The 19,122-nt window shown below is 45.6% G+C and overlaps 1 protein-coding gene across 1 annotated transcript in view; it reads left to right on the forward strand.

Annotated features, from left to right (window-relative positions):
• The window catches only part of MYO1E (myosin IE), a 193,341-nt gene that overhangs the window by 69,432 nt on the left and 104,787 nt on the right, over window positions 1-19,122 (forward strand). The window contains exons 2-3 of the mRNA XM_008139176.3: window positions 10,490-10,633; window positions 19,011-19,100. Of these exons, the coding sequence (XP_008137398.1) occupies window positions 10,490-10,633; window positions 19,011-19,100 (234 nt within the window). The remainder of the gene's footprint in view (window positions 1-10,489; window positions 10,634-19,010; window positions 19,101-19,122) is intronic.

The following is a 19,122-nucleotide window of genomic DNA, read 5'->3' on the forward strand; positions in this document are numbered from 1 at the left end:
CCCCAGATACTGTTATTATCCCCATTTTGCAGAAAAGAAACTGAGATTTAGAGATTGGAATCCTTGCAATGCCACTTTTACTAAAAACCCTTGAAACGTTTAACTTTCTTAAAGGTCTTTTTTTTTTTTTTTTTAGTTGTAGGGATACTAAGACCTTTATTCAATTAGAATCCCTTCCCCTCTTTACCTTCCTCTCCAACTTCTGTGTTTTTAAAGATCTGTATTCACTTGCAATTGAGCCTTTAGCATAAGCTCACACAAAAGCCCTGCTGATGCCCCAAATTGGTTTTATTGCAAACTCATCTGAACGTGGGCGTGTGGGGTCACAGCAGGTGGGTGATAAGAACCCCTTGGAATTTCTGTAGCAAGGACACATACAAACAAGGTAGATTCTCGTGTCCATGTCCCTCCCCGCTGCACAGGCACCCATGCCCTTGACACGTAGGCCCAGTGCTGGCCTTCTTCGGTCGGGGTGTGGCTTCTGAGAGATTAGCTGATATCAGGGAGGGGCGCCAGGAGTCCAAGGCCAGCATTCCTGTCTATCCTGGGGCTTTGCATTGAATCATCAAGTGCACACACGATTCCCTGCCCCCTCTGAATTCCTGCGGTTCAGCCCTGTTTTTATTCCATTCCTGAGGTCCAAGGTGTGGGTTGTGAGAAGAAACGGCCAGATGGTGAAAGGGAGTGAGAGGATGGGTTCTATCTTCACACCCGAGGCTTTCCTGAGCTTGTAGGATCCTAGGTGACCCTGACCCATGATCCACGGTGTGGATTAGTGGCTGCTTTGGTGGTTCTCCCCTAAGATGTACCCACAGAGCCTTCCTCTCTGCCAGTCGGGTTGCTATCAATTCTGCTGATAAGTCTTTGCAGGTTTTTCTTTTTCCTCAGAACAGCATTAGAATTAGGATTTCTTTCTTCCATGGTACAGAGCAGCAAGTAGTTCATTTTATGTCACAAGGAATTGTTCAGTTGCCGCTCTGTTTTTATCCCCATTTAAATCAATAATACGAACACGAGGCATTGGTTGTTACATTTCTGTAACTAGTCAGCCTGCCTCATTACTTTGACTTATTAATTCAACTAGAGCAATTTACTGAACAGCTATCATTGCTTTGGGGACTACAATTTTCAAAACAAAAATTAGGACACATAGTCTAATAGGGTTTTGTTTTCTTGGTTTATGAATCTATTGCAAAACCTGAACCACATTTAGGTGTTTACAATTTAGATTGCCTTAATTGTAAAGAATAAAATTCCATGAAACTGACCTTGCCCCAGGTCACAGAGGTAGGGCTTGTGCTTGATCCCAAGTCTATGGATTCTAATCAACTGCTGGATTAGCAAATGGAATTGCCTTCGCCAACCTTCCTACTTGGAAACAGGCGTGATTACAGGGAGGGTCCAGCCACAGCTGGAAGGACAGACTGACGTCGGAGTGACTCTTCATGATTTGATTGCACCATAAATAGAGGCCAATGTAGGATGTGCATTTTTCAACATGAAGGGATTCCAACCATTTGATTCCTTTTATTCTAATAGCTTGACATATCCTCGCCCTGTGGTCAAGATTAGCTTGTTACCCTAACCTGGACGACAGTGGACAATTAAAAGAAGAGCTGTCTTCCCTTGGATTTCCTGGGCTGTGGGCAATAGGAAAGCTTTCGAAACTTCTTTCTTCCTTGGGGCACACTCTGGGCCCAGGACCCCCAGTTTCCCACTGTCGCTGCCACAGGAAGATACACCCCTCGTTCTGAGATGAGCCCAAGCGACCTGGAATTCACTCACCAGACTGGCACTGCCCCGCATGCTGGGCACACAGCAGGAAACAGACCTGCTCCCATGGCCGATGCCCTGGCCCTGAGTGTTCTCTGTCGGTGCAGTGCCGTGTAGAGTCAGGCTGCTTGCTCTGTGAGCGTCCAGCTGCCCGCTTTGCATAGGTACCCTCCAAACCAGCAACGAGGGTGCCTGCTTCATGGTGTGTGTAGATGAATGAAGCGGATACACGGTGCACAGTAAACACGCAATCAGGCAGTTTCTGTGAGCTTTAGAATTATTGCTGTTTTCCATGGCACTTGCCTTATTACGAGAGGCAGTGAGCATAGTGGGTAAGGCCAGAGATTCGAGAGCTGCGCAGCCTGGGTTTGAAGCCCAGCTGTTGGAGCCAGGCAAGTTACTTAACTTCTCTGTGCTTCAGTCTCCTGCCCGGTAAGGCTGAGAGGATTAAATAAATGACCGTGTATAAAATGTTAGAACAGCCCTAACTGGTTTGGCTCAGTGGATAGAGCGTCAGCCTGCAGACTGAAGGGTCCCAGGTTCGATTCCGGTCAAGGGCATGTACCTTGGTTGCGGGCACATCCCCAGTGGGGGATGTGCAGGAGGCAGCTGATTGATGTTTCTCTCTCATTGATGTTTCTAACTTTCTATCCCTCTCCCTTCCTCTCTGTAAAAATAAATAAAATAAAATAAAATAAAATAAAATAAAATGTTAGAACAGTGCTGGTATGTGACACGAAGTAGCCGTTGTGTGAGAAGAGAGTATTCACCCACAGGGGAGAGAGTTACGATTCTAGGTTTCCTGGAGACTGAGGGAGAGAAGGACACGACGCGCTGATAATTCTGCAGCAAGTGCTTCCCGAGAGAAAGAATAAATTACAGGTGCCCAGGAGAGAAGTTTCCCCTCGGCCGAGAGGCAGGCCCTCACCCTGGGGGCCACTAACACGTCCCACGTGGGGCGGGAAGGTTTCCGAGGAGAGAGGACAGGACGGGTCTTGGGACCCCTATGGAACGTGCAGGGGACGCGGAACATGATACAGAGTAGTATCTGCTCGTGAAAACAAAACCGAAGCTCCTACCTACTGTGTAATGGGGGCTCTGGTCTCAGGTGAGCTTGTCCACAGCAGGGAAACATAGGTTTGGGAAATACAACAAGTGGTCGTTTAAACTCCGTGTGGCTGGACTTGGAAGTCAGTGGGAACAGGCCAAATAGAGCATGACCGCGCACCCAGTGGGTGGTAAGATCAGGATGTACAACCCCACGGCGTGTATTTTAAATCGTGTATCTTCCTCGTTATTTTAAGACATCTCAAAGAAATAAAACTAATGCCAAACTAGGGGTTTTATAGGGACGATTGTTTTAGGATTTAGCCAAATTAAAAAGGACAGTTTATAGAAAAATTTGAAGCACAGGACTGGTGGGATTTGTCCTATGGATAGAGTTGTAAAAAGTTAGTTATAAAATTAGTTGATATAGATAAATTGTAAACGTTTTAAAAGTAGTTAAATGACGAAGGTTTAGGAAACATGGAGCATAGTGTAAGTGAAGGTGAGAATTCATCATTCCTGGGGTGGGACTCCCACACCAGCGGCGCGGGTGGTCCACCTCCCTGCTCCAGGCGGCCTTAGCACCGAAGGAACTGTTAGGTTGAAAGAGATGCAAGTCTGAATGTGCCTTTACAAACCGAAGAGGAAATCACCTTGCTCTGCGAACTTGTGGTCTGGCGATGGGCAGCTGTTACATGCAGCTTGTCAGCCAGGATACCCACCCTCTTCCTTTGGGGTGGGGTGGGGGCACCAGCTACAGAAGTTTTCACAGCAAAGCCTCCAGGACTGAGCTATCATCACCTCACCAGTCAAAACCACCAGTTTCTGAAGTGGCATGAATACATGGAACGATGCTCCCAGAGCAATCGAAATCTTTCTAATAGTTTATGTCTTCGATGATGTTAAACACTGACTTAATATTTGTAAAGTGCATGGAACAGTGCCTGTCCCTCATAAGTGTTGTGTGCCTAAGGTGCTAGGATGTAAGAGAGATATCATTATTTTATTTTTTCAATGAAAAAAAAAAAACCACTGCCACTTAAGCATCTCTCTCTCTATATATATATAAAAGTCTAAGCAACCGGACAACTGGATGACCAGACGACCGGCTGGTAACTATGACACGCACTGACCACCAGGGGGCAGACGCTCAACACAGGAGCTGTCTCCTGGTGGTCAGTGCACTCCCACAACCAACTTCCCACAGTCCCCTTTCCCCACCCCCCATTGGCCAACCTCCTATGGCCCCTCCCACCAGCCTGCTGGCCCCGATGGCCCCTCCCCCTGGCTGGCCAACCTCTCTCAGCCCCTCCCCCGCAGCCAGCCAACCTCCCTCGCCCCCGCCGGCCGGCCCCCATCAGCCCTGATCGCTGGCCAGGCCAAGGGACTCCACCCGTGCATGAATTCGTGCACCGGGCCTCTAGTTAGAATGATAAGACACATTCTAATTTCAGAATGTTAGAATAAGAAAACTATGCAAATTAGTAGTGATGGAATATGTTAACTGTTCATTTAGAACATCTTAGATATCTTTTCATTGATATAGAAAATGTTCCTTCAGGGAGCCACATTCCCTGCTTGGGGCCCATTGTTATTTAAAGAAGAGTTTGCTGAAGCTGGAAGCTGGGATAAGCAACAAGAATGGGAGGCCTGAGCTGACGTGGAACAGCAAACCACAAGGCAAACAGTGTCATATATATTTCATTTCACTTTATTGAGTACTTTCACATCCCTTATCTTATTTGATCTATTTTTTCCCATGAAAGCAGCTATATATGTGTGCACCTTTTGTAAACATATGCTCAGTAGAAAAAAACATGTAGAAAGTACACTTAGATATAAACAAACCATATCTCCATACAGAGACATCTTTTTTACATAAATAGCATCATCTATGCAATTAAAACAAAATTGGGGCACCTTAACTCTTGTTACTTTTTTTACAAACCTTTCTCCCCTTCCCCACTCAATGAGTCAAAACAGTGTTGCCAGCCTGACGTGTACCCTCCACACTTTGCCCTCTGGTCTTGTCGTCATATAAAACCAGCTCTCCCCTGGAGGGGTGGCATTGGAAGTTAGATGTGGTGGAACAGAAAGAGCAAAGAAAAGGAAGCCAGAAATCCCGATGACGCATCTCAGCTCTGTCCCTTTGTTGCAGGGATTAACTGAGACATGTGTGTGGAAATGTGCAAATATTGAACTTTTGTTTGGGTCACATGTACCTACATGAATGAAACAAATGAGCGCACCTTCTGCATTCATTGGGCCTCCCACACACCCACACCCACTCTGCACCACCCCACAGAGTACCTCCCATCCCCAGCCCCTCCAAGCAGAGGCAACTGGGTACCTTATACTCCCAGACCTCAGCCTCACCCTTTTGTAAAATAGTAACAGAGGGACTGTAATATTGGTGTCTTGCAGGTGCTGTGTGGATTAGATTAGACCATGTCAAGCATCGGTACATATTTCTGGGTTTAGTGTCAGCTCCAATTACCCCAAGGGCTGAGGGGAGAAGGGGTGTTGGTTGGCTACTGACTGCCCCCGACTCTTCCAGAAACTCTCCTTCCTCACACTTTGTTTGCTGTACTTCAGCTCTCTCTCTCTCTCTCTCTCTCTCTCTCTCTCTCTCTCTTTCACACACACACACACACACACACACACACACACTTGCTTCTAACACACATCTTTACATCACCATAATAGTGGGGAATGGATCTAATTCCATAAAGTTGAAATACATTGCCAGCCCGATGCTGGTTTGCTGAACCTGGCACATAGGAGACAAATATTTATGGTTGATAATCCCTCCTCCATCATTTGCAATGGAAGTAAGGGGTTCGTTCCAGTCAAATAGCAGAACTGCAAAAGGTAGAATTCCCAGACTGTCAATTAAAAGATTAAAGTCTAACAGATCGTTGTGTGCCTTCCTGTTATGACTCACTGGGGTCAAAAATAAACAAGCTCAGCCCAATGGCAGGCCGGGGTGACCGTGGCCCACTTTCCACAGTAGGAATATGGCTCATCTGCTTCCCAAGGTGATATGCTGATAACGTAACCTTCTAGCCCCAGCTTTTCTGCCCTATTAGCTCGTGAACCAGCTAATCACCCCAGACATGACATCTCCCAGCCCACCTTTCAAACCTTGAACCTGCACAGAACCAGGCTTTGGGACAGCTCAGCCACCACCCCCCAGAAAATGCTTGGTTGTTGTATTGGCATCATTTTCAATGTTTTCATTTATTTTTAAATTTCACTAAGACGTGCATATGGTGTGGGAGTTTTTTAATGTAAACTGGGCAGAAAAGTTTAAAACGTAGAGTAAAAGTCACCTTCTCCCAAAACCCCATTTCCCCAATGGAACCTTGTGCATCTTTCAAGAAAACAATTATAAAGTGTCTTTTAAACGTTTTAGACAAATGTGGGCATTCTGTACTTAATCCACACGTTGACTGCTGTTTTCATGAGTCGGCGGGTCCTGAAGATCCCCTGTCAGCACAGCGGGTTCCTTCCAGGGGCTGCGCAGCGCTCCTATCTGGGGAGGGTGGCCGTAGTCCAATCAATCCAGGAGCTGCGCCCCCTGCCCCCCATTGCACACTCTGCTGCGGGAACAGCCTCGTCCACAGAGCTTGATGTATCTGGAGGTAAATTCCTAAAAATGCAATTGCTGGAGCAAAGAGGGTGTGAATCTCATTTGTATTTAGGTAACTGCATGCGTATCCGTCTGTGGGACTAAGGTTTCGGTGCCTATTTCCACGCCGCTGTCTAGAAATACTTTGCCGTCAGCTCCTCCTGAAGAGGGTCAGATGTGTGATCACCGTCCCAGGCCCTGCCCAGCACTGGGCCTGCTGTGTTTACACAGCCTCCCTCTCCGGGCCTGTGAAGGCCGGGGTGGTTACCCAGGGCCTGGTCTCCTCCTCCTCCTCCTCCTCCTCCTCCTCCTGGGTGAGCCTGGGAGGGAGAGTGCTCGCTGAGGCCCTGAGAGCCTGCGCAGGCCGGTGCCGGCCGGGCGGCGCTGCAGTGAAGGTCGGCTTTCAGGAGGGAACAGGCCTGGCCTCTGTGCCGGCTCACCTTTGCCCTGCCCCGTCCCCACCCTAAAGCAGGCAGCCCCCACCCTAAAGCAGGCAGCGACTCCGTGAGCCTGGCTCCTCCCCTGTGTGCGGGACTCCTGCGTCTCGGTGCCACCTCCTAGACGTGAGGAACAAGCCAGGCCGTTGTGTGGATGTGGGCGCACCCCAGTTTCCAGAACTTGTGTGTGAGCCCATTGCTTTTTAATAAAGGAATCATTTAGTCATTACATGTGGACCCGAGGAGGTCTGTCTGCACTCAAGCGTCATCTAATGGGAAATACCTCCCTTGTCATTTGTAATCATTGTCGGGGGGAAGAGTAACTTTTCATCGGCGTCATCATAATTTTCATGATTTATTACCTTCCTGGTCACGCCAGCTCCCCTCCTCCCTGCGGGCAGCGACGCCTCGCTCAGCCGGGACTGCTGGGAAGTGCAACACCTGCCGAGCCCCTCCTGGTTGAAAAAGTGACCAAAACTAAAAGGAGTTTCCCAACCGTACGCAGCCCACAGCAGAGCAGGAAGCTGCACTTGCTGAGGTGACAGCCTGGTAACCGGGCCTTTGCCACCTGAGGAAGGTGACCCTCCTCACCCCGATGGGAGGCCCCTTCTCTGCCCTTCCTCCCCCCACACGCAGGGCAGCCAGTTCTGCCTCCACCCTCCCATCAGGAGTGTGAGGAAGGGAAGGGGTCAAGGTTGTAAAGATAATTCACATTCTCGCAGTTGAATAACAGCTTATAAATAGCTCTTCTGTTTCGATCAACTGGACTTACATTACCCAAAGAGAAAGGAACACCTTTTGCCTCTTTGAAGCAGGTGAATATTTATTGGGGCTAAAAGCAAATACACAAACACACCTACTGGTTAGTTACTCTGGAACTTCAGTTTTCCATGCAGAGTAATTGTTGTGGGCGCCCAGAAAGAATAAGCTAGGAGGGGCGTCACCAGGAATCTTCATCCGGTGGGAGGGCACCGTGGACATGCGGCAGGCCAGTGAGTCATGCCGTGGCCAGTGCTTTTTCTCCTGCTGCTTGGCCGCAAGAGGAAGGGGGAGCGGTGAGGTCGAGGTAATTGTGTAGAACTGATGCTACATGTGGTTCTGAGAAAGCCAAATATATCGTATAAACCGTTTCCCTGTGCAAAGCAGCATGGGTGGCAGGCCTGGCAGGGCCCCAGCCTGCAGCCCGGGCCAGGGCACTGGCTGCATTTTTAAAGCGGCTTTCCCCGGAGCCTCTTAGAATTTGCTTCTACCCAAGGGCCCATGTCTCCTGAAGAGAACACATTTTTAAAAGTGAAGTGTAGAATGGCGTCCGTCTTGTTTCCTTCCTTACCTCCCCCTTCTCTCAGGGAGCCTCCTACTACCTTTCCTCATGCTCCTTTTGACGTCTGGTCAGGCGGCCTTTCTAGAAACCCTTACTCAGAATCCTTCTCTCCTTTGTCCAAACTCCCCCCAAAAGAGAACTCCCGAGAAAGAGCTGAGTTTGCCCTGAGTCTTGTCCAGCAGGATGCATGCAGGGTTTAAAGGGAAGGGAGAATTCTCCAATCTCCAGTCTTGTGTTACCTGCCGTTATTTCTTATGTATTAGGGTGTGTGTGTGTGTGTGTGTGTGTGTGTGTGTGTGTGTACCCTTCCTCCTCTACTCCGCTGGAAAATTAAAAGTATTTTAGATCCACATCCAATGGCACCTTCTCCAAGAAGTTATTTCTGCCTCTCCCAGGACAAAGGAGTCTCCCGCTGCTAGAACACCCATTTTACCTGTGTTCACAGATTGACTGTCGCTTACCCATGAACATATCCGCCCATATCTAGGTGCTCTTCAGTGGATAGTGAACTCCCCAAGTGCAGCCACCACGGTGGTCCCATCCCCCCTCAATCAGGGCCATCACAGTGCTCCCATCCCCCCTCACCCAGGGCCACCAGGGTGCTCCCATCCCCCCTCACCCAGGACCATCACGGTGCTCCCATCCCCCCTCACCCAGGACCATCACGGTGCTCCCATCCCTCCTCACCCAGGACCACCACGGTGCTCCCATCCCCCCTCACCCAGGGCCATCACAGTGCTCCCATCCCCCCTCACTCAGGGCCATCACAGTGCTCCCATCCCCCCTCACCCAGGGCCATCACGGTGCTCCCATCCCCCCTCACTCAGGGCCACCACAGTGCTCCCATCCCCCCTCAATCAGGGCCATCACAGTGCTCCCATCCCCCCTCAGGGCCATCACGGTGCTCCCATCCCCCCTCAGGGCCATCACAGTGCTCCCATCCCCCCTCACCCAGGGCCATCACAGTGCTCCCATCCCCCCTCACCCAGGACCACCACGGTGCTCCCATCCCCCCTCACCCAGGGCCATCACGGTGCTCCCATCCCCCCTCACTCAGGACCACCACGGTGCTCCCATCCCCCCTCACTCAGGGCCATCACGGTGCTCCCATCCCCCCTCACCCAGGACCATCACGGTGCTCCCATCCCCCCTCACTCAGGGCCATCACGGTGCTCCCATCCCCCCTCACTCAGGGCCATCACAGTGCTCCCATCCCCCCTCACTCAGGGCCACCAGGGTGCTCCCATCCCCCCTCACTCAGGGCCATCACAGTGCTCCCATCCCCCCTCACTCAGGGCCACCACGGTGCTCCCATCCCCCCTCACCCAGGACCATCACGGTGCTCCCATCCCCCCTCACCCAGGGCCACCACGGTGCTCCCATCCCCCCTCACCCAGGGCCATCACAGTGCTCCCATCCCCCCTCACTCAGGGCCATCACAGTGCTCCCATCCCCCCTCACCCAGAGCCTGACCCTGAGGGGGGATGGGAGCACAAATGCCAAGTTAAAGGAACCCCTGCCCGCCATAGGTGTTCAGAAGCCACTCCTGGTGTTGAGTTGTAACTCCGATAAGCAGATAAGGGCCACGACTTTCTCTGTCCAAGGAGGCCACGGGGCCAGATGAGGTCCTTCTGCCCATAGCATGTTGTGGATCGTGTTTCAGTTCCCTTTCCTCGTTAATATAGCAGTGACCGGTCATCAAAACGTAGCTTATGTTTGAATGTAGAAAGCCAGTGTTCCATGGACAGTGGTTAGCTCACAGGGGGAAATGATGGTAATGTGACCTAGCCAGTGTGTGACACGCACTCTTCCCACTTCTGAGTTCTGTCATAGAATTTGCAGAACAAGTCTCGGAAGTTTCTATTTCACTGCTCATTTTCATTGATAAATATTATGAAATAATACGGTTGAAGGAAGTACGGGAGACCGTCGATCATTTATTGGGCTGTACTCTATCTAGACCCTGCTCGGCGCTTTACGTATGTCATTTTATTTAGTCCTTATAACAATCCTATAAAGTGGGTCTCATTTCTCCCAGTTTTCAAATGAGGAGAGAGAAGCAGAAGTGGTGCAGTGAGCTTAGGTAACTTCTCCCCACTTCCCTTGTCTGTCGGTGGCAAAGCTGAAACTTGAATCCAGGTCTATCAATAGCAAAATCTTTGTTCACTCTGTTCTGTTGCATTTGATATGAGGAATATATGGGAAATGAGTGGCAGTTGTTTTTTTTTAACTCCAGGAGAAAACAAACTATCCTAATAGGTGTGTGTTTTCCATCTGCAGGGAAGCAAAGGTGCCTACCGGTACCACTGGCAGAGCCACAACGTCAAGCACAGCGGCGTGGACGACATGGTCCTTCTCTCCAAGATCACAGAGAACGCCATCGTGGAGAATCTGAAGAAGAGATACATGGATGACTACATTTTTGTATCCTTCATTGGTTCCTTTGGACATTTCTAAATGAGGTGACAGTGTCCACAGTAAAACGTGGCTTTAGTCCTGGTTTAAGAAGACCCATCTGGTCCTGGCCTGTGTGGCTCAGTGGTTAGAGTGTCGGGCCCTCACACTGAAGGGTCAAGGATTTAATTCCCGGTCAAGGGCACATATCTGGGTTCCAGGTTCAATGCCCAGCCCTGGGTCAGGGTGCCTGTGGGTGGCAACCAATGGATGTGTCTCTCTCACATTGATGTGTCTCTCTCCCTACCTACCCCTCGGCCTCCCTCCCTTCCACTCTCTTTACAAAACCAATGGAAAAAATATCCTTGGGTGAAGATTAACAAGAAGAAAAAAAAAAGAAGAAGAAGAAGATTGATCTGAAGTCCTGTGCTCACGTCATTTTCACCCTTTCAGAATGTGGTTGTTACCTTTTTGTCCCTTGGTTCAGGCTGTGGGAAGGGCAAAGATGATGCTGGATTATTCTCCTGGCATTTCACATAATCAGGATGCAGCCAGTATCCATCTGTTTTAATCCATGGCACTGGATCTTTGACGTCCTCTGGCCACGCACATGGTGTCTCCCACCCCGGGTGGTTCAGAGAAAGTCCTGACCTGCAGAGAATTCTGTCAATAGCGCTCCCTAATTGCAAAGCAGTTAAGTCTCAACTTAAAAAGTTTAAAAAAGATTGTCCCATGCAAAAAAATGTGCAACTTGGTCAGTTTTTCTGCATTCTTATGTTTACTAAAGGAAACCTGAGAAGTGAGGATAAGCTATTGAAATGCCTGGCATTCCTGAGTTGTCCTTTACGTTTCAGTTTTAGCTTGCCAGATGCCTGTTTTAAAAATATTTTAAAAATTGATTTCAGAGAGGCAGGGAGAGGGAGAGATAGAAACATCAATAAGCGGAGAGAATCATTGATCGGTTGCCTCCTGCTCACCCCCCGCTGGATATTGAGCCCGAAACCTGGGCATGTGCCCTGACCAGGAATTGAACCCTGACCTCCTGGTTCATAGATCATTGCTCAATCACTGAGCTACACCAGCCGGGCTGCCAGATGCCATTTTTTATGGGACTTTTAAAAATTCAGAATGGAAATTTGATTCACGTGCATGTTGACTACATTATGAACAGAGAACTGAACTATGGTACTTAAGTTCTTACAGGATTCAGGAGTTTTGCAACTAGGTAAAGTTCTCTTAGTGGAATTACTGCAGAGTTGGTCACAGACATGCGAAGATTTGTGTAAAATCTGTTAGTAGCGCCGGCAAGTTTATCTTTGCTGTTGGCGATTTTGAAGGTACGGTGTTGTGGAGGACCGTTACAGGTGGAGTCTTTGCGACCCTCGTAATACACCTTTTAGGCTTTAACCCCCAAAGCATGGGGAGAGTAGTTTTCACACCAGTAGCTTCTGCTTATTACACTGCTCATTTGCCTGTTGGTTAGAAGCACCCGTCCCTGTGCAGCAATACTTGCGCAGGGACTGCCTGTCTCATCATTAGGAGAGTTCAGCGCACCAGGTATGTATCGAGTAATACATTATTCGAGGCACTTGGTTCTTCCCAATGCTGTGCTGTTTCTTATTTACCATAGGAGTTTTTTTGGGGGGGTTGGGTGTGTTTTTTACCAAATATCTGAGTAGTTAAATCCCTAAACCCTTGCTTTTAAGTGTTAACAGCTATATTTGGATCTGTCAGCCGTATTGATCAGGGGTGGCGGCTGCCGCCTGCAGTCAAAATCCTGCTCACCGCGCATTTTATAACAAACGTTTTATTGGTACCCACCCTGGCTCAGTTGTTTTATTCTTGTCTGTGGCTGCTTTCATGCTACCATGGAAGAGTTGAGTGGTTGCAACAGACCATCTGACCCCCAGAGCCTAAGTTAATTACTTTTGTGGCCCTTTACAGAACAGTCTTTGCTGACTCCTAGACACCTGTGCAGACATGCCTTTAATTGAATTGAATGGGAGCAGTTTTGTATTCAGCTGTGAGATTTCATTTTATTTGCTCAAAAAAATGAAATATGCTCATTTTTCTGGGCTTATCATCATCAAAATATTTAAATCACTTTTATGTGCAAGATCCATGGCCCATGGAAACTGGCAGGGGGTAGACTAGAAAAAGTTGGGTGCAGGAAGCAGATCTGGGCTGCCTGACTTTGAACTCTGGGCTGCCTGACTTTGAACTCTGCTTTGGCCTGGTGACCGTAGGACCTTTTGTCATCTGTGTGCCTTGATTTCCTCACCTGTAAAGTGGGAATGACAATAAAATCTCCCACATGAGCTCTTGCAGGGTTAAATGAAATGATGAATGCAGTAAGTACACAATAAGCGTTCGTTAGTATTATCGTACGCTAAGGCAAGTGTGTAAGCTCCTCCCATATTTCTGAGTTATATTCCAAAAATTCGATTGTAAAGGTGCTTATTGGAAATTCAAATGCATTTATCCTGAAAAATTTTTAAATGGGGGATTGGTTTATTGACAAGCCCATAAAAGGCTTAACTTCTACAGAATGTAGTTGAAAAAATTATTTATTGGAATGTTCCTAGAATACAGGCTCAACTTCTTACATTATTGACATAGAAACATGGGTTTTGATAAGTTGGATAAGAAAAGAAAAAGGTGGTACCAGTGATTATCAGCAGGCAACCCAGCCATACTCATTTCTCCCCACCAAGATCATTTATTCCTAAAATACCAAAGATTCATTGAGGACAAGGACTGTGTCTTGTGTCTTCTTTTAAAAAAACAACTTTAAAAAAAAAAAAGCCCTTTAAAGTAATACATTTTCATTTAACATGACTTGTAAAATGAAGTCCAGCAGAAAGGAGAACACTAAAATCACCTAGAATCCCACCATATAGGGTTAGTGCCTATATATCCTCTTGCTTTATATTTTTCAACTTATCTACATATAGGCATGCGTATATGTGTGCTTTCTTGTTAATTCTAACAAAAATGGGATCCTCTTGCATTGTGTGTTTTAGTTTCCTGCACAATTCTTGGCATGGTGCATCGTATTACGTGTTCATTGAAAATTTGTTGACTATTAAGACTTGCATTTTATATTCAGACAGCAGAATTTTTAAGTGACTCACACAAAGGGGGCTGATTACTTGCCTCTGAATTAATGCCTTTGAATCAATGACTGACTAATCGTGTACTTTACCAAGGAAATGAGTTAGTTGACCACTAATGACTTCGTGTCTTAGAAATCTGCCCACTCGATAAATGAGAAACTCAGCATCAATGTGCTTTTATCAATAGCACAGGGCAGCTCTCAGCTTTGGGAAAGCTTGATGGCCCTGTTGGATGTTTATGAAAATAATGCCAAGGGTGGAGCTGCAAATCTTTTCCTCTGATAAGTGATAAAAGCCTTCTTTATCAGTTCAGTGCTAAGGGAATATTATTATGATAGAGTAGCATTATTTTTTTTAGAGTAGCATCATCTTAAGTAGAAGTGTTTCCCCGCCCCCCTCTCTCCTAAGCTTAGTAGTTAAGGCAAGAAGAGATTCGATTTCACATGAAATTATAAAATTGCTCATTTGACCTCTTCTACATTTAATACCAGCACATTGTCTTGTTTTGAAGGTCAGCATTTGGAACAATCAGTTATTAATGCATTCAGCCTGAATGCTCATTTCTTTTTCTACATCAGAAAAATATCTACTTAGAAAATGCTAACGTGGTTTACCAATAAACACACACACACACACATATTTTTCAACTATTTATCCTAAGACAAGGAAGGTTTGATTAACCATCCATTTTTCCTGAATGTTGCCACACTCCTTACAATTCCACTCGAAAATCTATGAGGAAAACATTGCAGTATTTGCTCTTGTGCCTGGCATCATTCGTAGCCACTTGGCTGACGACAGCGGTTCTGTGCAAAAGCACTCCCTGCCCATTTGGTCCAGCCTTCTCCAAACTTGTTTTCACTCAAAGACCACACTCAAGTGTGTTTGGCATCTTCGGCCCTTGAATTAGGGGTTGAGATGTTTGTGCCAGACCAACCGGAGCTGAAGGCAGAGCAGTTGTTCTGAATGAGGTTTGGTCCTTGGCAGTCAGTCACGTTGGGGGTGGGGGCGCCATGCTGCAGTGAGGAAGGTTGGTCTGGCGGCTGGAGCCAGGGACTCGAGTTCCAGCTTGACCTTCCCCACATATGTCTTCAGGCAAGTCGGCCTCAGCTCTCCCTACCCCCCATTTCGGGATGAAAACAGGGAAATCCATTAGGTTGGTGTGGGTGGTTTGGGGGAATTCATTGGCTATTGAAATTTTTTCTTAAGTTAAACTTTATCTTTGTCTAATAAGACCATTAAAAACAAACTTACAGAAGCTTCACTACCATCACATTTCATAAAAGAAAAAAAATATTTTAACACTCCCAAAATAGAAAGGAAATAATCTAAGAATAAAGGACAGTCTTTAACATTGAATCAATTGAGCTTTATGAAAAATCCAGGGCATGTTTTTCTCTTTGTCATTCTTGCTACAGATCACTGTAAACGCAAAGATCCCCAACAAGCATTTGAGAACCAAAGATCTGTTGGGTCCTTTCATCCTGCAAAGTCTATTAAATAAGATGGCATTTATGTTATATATTTCTGAGTTTTTGTTTGTTTGATTGGTTGTTGGGTGTGTTTTTTTTGTTTGGTTGGTTTTGGTTTTGTTTTGTATCATAGCCTTGTAGATCCATACATTTTCAAAATTAACCTTGGGCCACACCTTCATTGCCAAAGATTATGTGGTAGAGACAATGATGGAAACAGCTTTTTCCAAAGGCACACCTGAATTATGTAGTAGGGAGTGGGAGGGAGTATTTGAGGTCTAGAGAAGGAACCCAACTCAGTAGGAGGCCCATGTGCTCAGGGAAGTCCTGAGGTGTCTGCAGACCCAGCCAGGTGGGAAAAAAGGTGGGCAGTTAGATAAACAATGAGGCCAAACTCTCACCTAAAATATGTCTGTTTCCTTTAAATCTAAGTTAAATTCTCTTATCTCAATTCTTCCATTTCAAACTAAGCTTTATATTTCTGGAATCCTCCTAAATAATATGGCAGCCCCATTATTTATGGGAAATTTAGGGAACAACTACAATTTTCGCTCTTTAAACCTCAGTCATTGATTCAGGCGTGGCCTCGAGTTGTCTGAAAGAAGTTTTTTTCTCTGAGTGTCTCCTTCTCAGGCCTTAATCAGAATTTATATAGCCGACTGAGTCAAGACTCAACAATATATCTCTTTACTTAGCAGATTATACACAGTAAAAAATGTTGGCTCCTATAGGAGCTCTTATGCAACCCAACCTATATGTATTGATAACCAAGGGCTCGGTGGGCGGGAAGGGATTGCTGAGCAGGTGCTTCCTTGGGTAGCTCTTTCCTCTTCGCATGCAGTGACCAGTTTGTCCAGGACAGGTGGCAGTCACAGCATTCCCTGCACAACTAAGGGAAGGAGCACCCTTCTCCATGGAAACGTCATACCTGCCCACGTTCGTTTTCACCTGGAGATAAATGTAGCCAGACATCCCCTTCTTCTGAAACGAGGATGGTCATAGCAGGGCTCTATTTCTTGAAAATTGGGTTTACTGCAAGAATTACTATATTATGAGAATCAGAATGAGGGCCAAGCCTCATTTATTCAGTTTTGATTTGGTCCCTACCATGTGGTAAAGATACAGAAAAAAATCAATGGCTCAGCCAACGTGGCTCATTGGTTGAGCGTCAACTTATGAGCCAGGAGCTCATGGTTCAATTCCCAGTCAGGGCACATGCCTGGGTTGTGGGCTTGATCCCCAGTGTGGGACATGCAGGAGGCAGCCAATCAATGATTCTCATCTTTGATTGTTTCTATCTCTCCCCCTCTCCCTTCCTCTCTGAAGTCAATAAAAATATATTTTTAAAAAATCAACAGAGATAGAGTTTTTAGTACTCAAAGAATCACAGAATTTAATTTATGAGAGACTGTAGGCTCTCTAATCGAACACCCCTCAGTCCTGCAGGAGATCCTTGTGCTGCCAATTTAGGGTTGCCAGTAAAATACAGGATGTCTGATTAAGCTTGAATTTTAGATAAACAACAAGTACCTTTTTAGTAGAAGTATGTCCCAAATATTGCTTGGAGCATACGTATTGGGATATATATGCATAAATTATTTATTGTTTATCTGAACTTCAAATTTATCTGGGTATTTTTTATTTTATTTCCTAAATCTGGCAACTCTACCAGTAATAATATCAACAACAATAATAGCGACAATACCTGCTAATCCTAGAAAGGCAATATATAGCTTGTTGATTAAGAATATGAACTCCACCCCAGCTAGCGTGGCTTGGTGGTTGAGTGTTGACCTGTGAACCAGGAGGTTGCACATGCCCAGGTTGCAGGCTCGATCCCATGTGGGGGACGTGCAGAGGGAAGCCAATCAATGATTCTCATCATTGATGTTTCTCTCTTTCTCTTTCTCTCCCTTCCTCTCTGAAATCAATTTTTAAAAATGTATTTTAAAAAAAAGAGAGAGTGTGTAAGCTCTAGAACCAGGCTGCCTGGGTTTGGAGCATAGCTTTGCTACTCACTAGCTTGTGACTTTGAGCAAGTTTTAAAGTTTCTCTATGCCTCAGTTTCTTCATAGAGTTGTGATTAGGAGCTTATATTAGTACCATGTAAATGTGTATGTGTTTGATCAGTGTTATTATTAACATTTAGCCTACAGCATTATAGACATTTCTTATCTGCGTAATAATTTTAATAATAAATTTATCTGTTCTAAATTTTTGTCTAAAAAGAAGCAGGCCATTAATCCATCTATTTGTGGCCTCATCTGGCGTTGGCAGTTGAAATAACATTTGCTCGTGCCCCTTCTTTTGTGACTCTGGCGATTTTCAGTTCAGATTCGCTGTCTCTTTCTAATTTTCTCTTAGTGCCATGGACTGCCCCCACTGGTTCCATCTGGATGTGCTTTTAAAAGTACCCCATCTTCTGTACTATCATTTCAAGTTCAACCCTTTCAAATAAGAGATCTTTCTGGTCAGTGAAAAAGGAAGCAAAATTGCAACCGAGTCATTCTGCATTCTTGCCTTTGTGTATAATATTAATTTTTAAATATTGTATGATTTATCCAACACTTGGCTTATTTTTGTTCAATAATAGTACCAAAGCTGCACCTCAGAGGTGTTAACATGTGACAAAACATGCATCTTGAAGTATATGAATTAAGGAAGTTACATCTACTATGCCAGACATGATGCTAAGCATTTTATAACATCGAATTCTCATAACAGCCCTATTGAGTAGGTCCTATTTTACCCCATCATCCATTAACTGCAGCTTACAGATATGACTTACCCAAGGTCAGGAAGAACTGGACTTGGGGAATGAGGCCGTCTGACCAGAGTTACCGCACTGCTCTATTAGATACCTGGATCCTAACATACAAATTTATAAATGTCTCTCTTTGGGGGAGGAAATCGCATAGCTTTACATCTTCAACTGCAAAATTTCTGAACAGTGGGAAATCATTGATTAAAAGAAACAATTTTGAGTATGTGTGTGGCTTAGTGTTTTCTTTTTTTTATGATTTTTTCCTCTGTGAGGGCAAGGACTTTTGTCCAGTGTGTGTATTTTGTTCACTGCTGTATCCCCAGCATCTAGAACAGCACCTGGCATGTTGTAGACACCCAGTTCAAACTAGTTGATTGCTGAATGAATACATGAAAATGTTTTGTCATTACAATAACACTTGATTTGTTTGGGCACGCAAGAATGTGTCGCATAAAAGAATTAAGACCTAGTATGAACACATTCTCTGCTGAGAGGACTTCCTGGATTCCCCATGCAGAAATAACACCTCCTTCCCCTCAGCCTGGTCTGTATGGGTTTGTAATTCTGCTCTGAATAATATAGATACAACTCAGTTCCCTAAGCTTCTAAAGAGTTCATCTTGGATCCCTCTATCTGTTAAATGAGTAAATGAATACATTCTTAGTATACCTAATAGGTAAGAAAGGTCCCAGGGAAAAATAATATCATTTGAAAAGAGGAATGATAACTGCTCTTTCACTCCTTGGTCATTTCTGTTTTGTTTTGTTTGTTTGTTTTTCTAGTTGTGTGTCACTAGTCTTAAAGGAATAAGCTCCAATTCATTTAATATTTCTTTTTGTAGCACCTTGGTCTTTAAGTTCATTCCTCTTCCTGGAGAGAAACAAAATCTGAGCTCGCTGGTAATTGCCTTTGTCTTTATTTGTAATCTTTTAGAAAACAAGTACACAAGCTCTTCCTTGAATAATCGTGAATTTTCTATAACATCTGTTTACTTAATTTAAAAAAATGTGTAGGTATGAAGATTAATAATGGACCTTAACTGGATATAAATTCAGACATATATAGGCTCCGTCTTAATCTCAGTCAACCCTTTCAAGCAGATGCCATATTTTGGAGATAAGGAAATTGAAATGTACCAAGGAGCGGTAAGTAACATGCCACGGATTT

This window comes from Eptesicus fuscus, chromosome 5 (genome assembly GCF_027574615.1).
Source record: "Eptesicus fuscus isolate TK198812 chromosome 5, DD_ASM_mEF_20220401, whole genome shotgun sequence".
Lineage (NCBI taxonomy): Eukaryota > Metazoa > Chordata > Mammalia > Chiroptera > Vespertilionidae > Eptesicus > Eptesicus fuscus.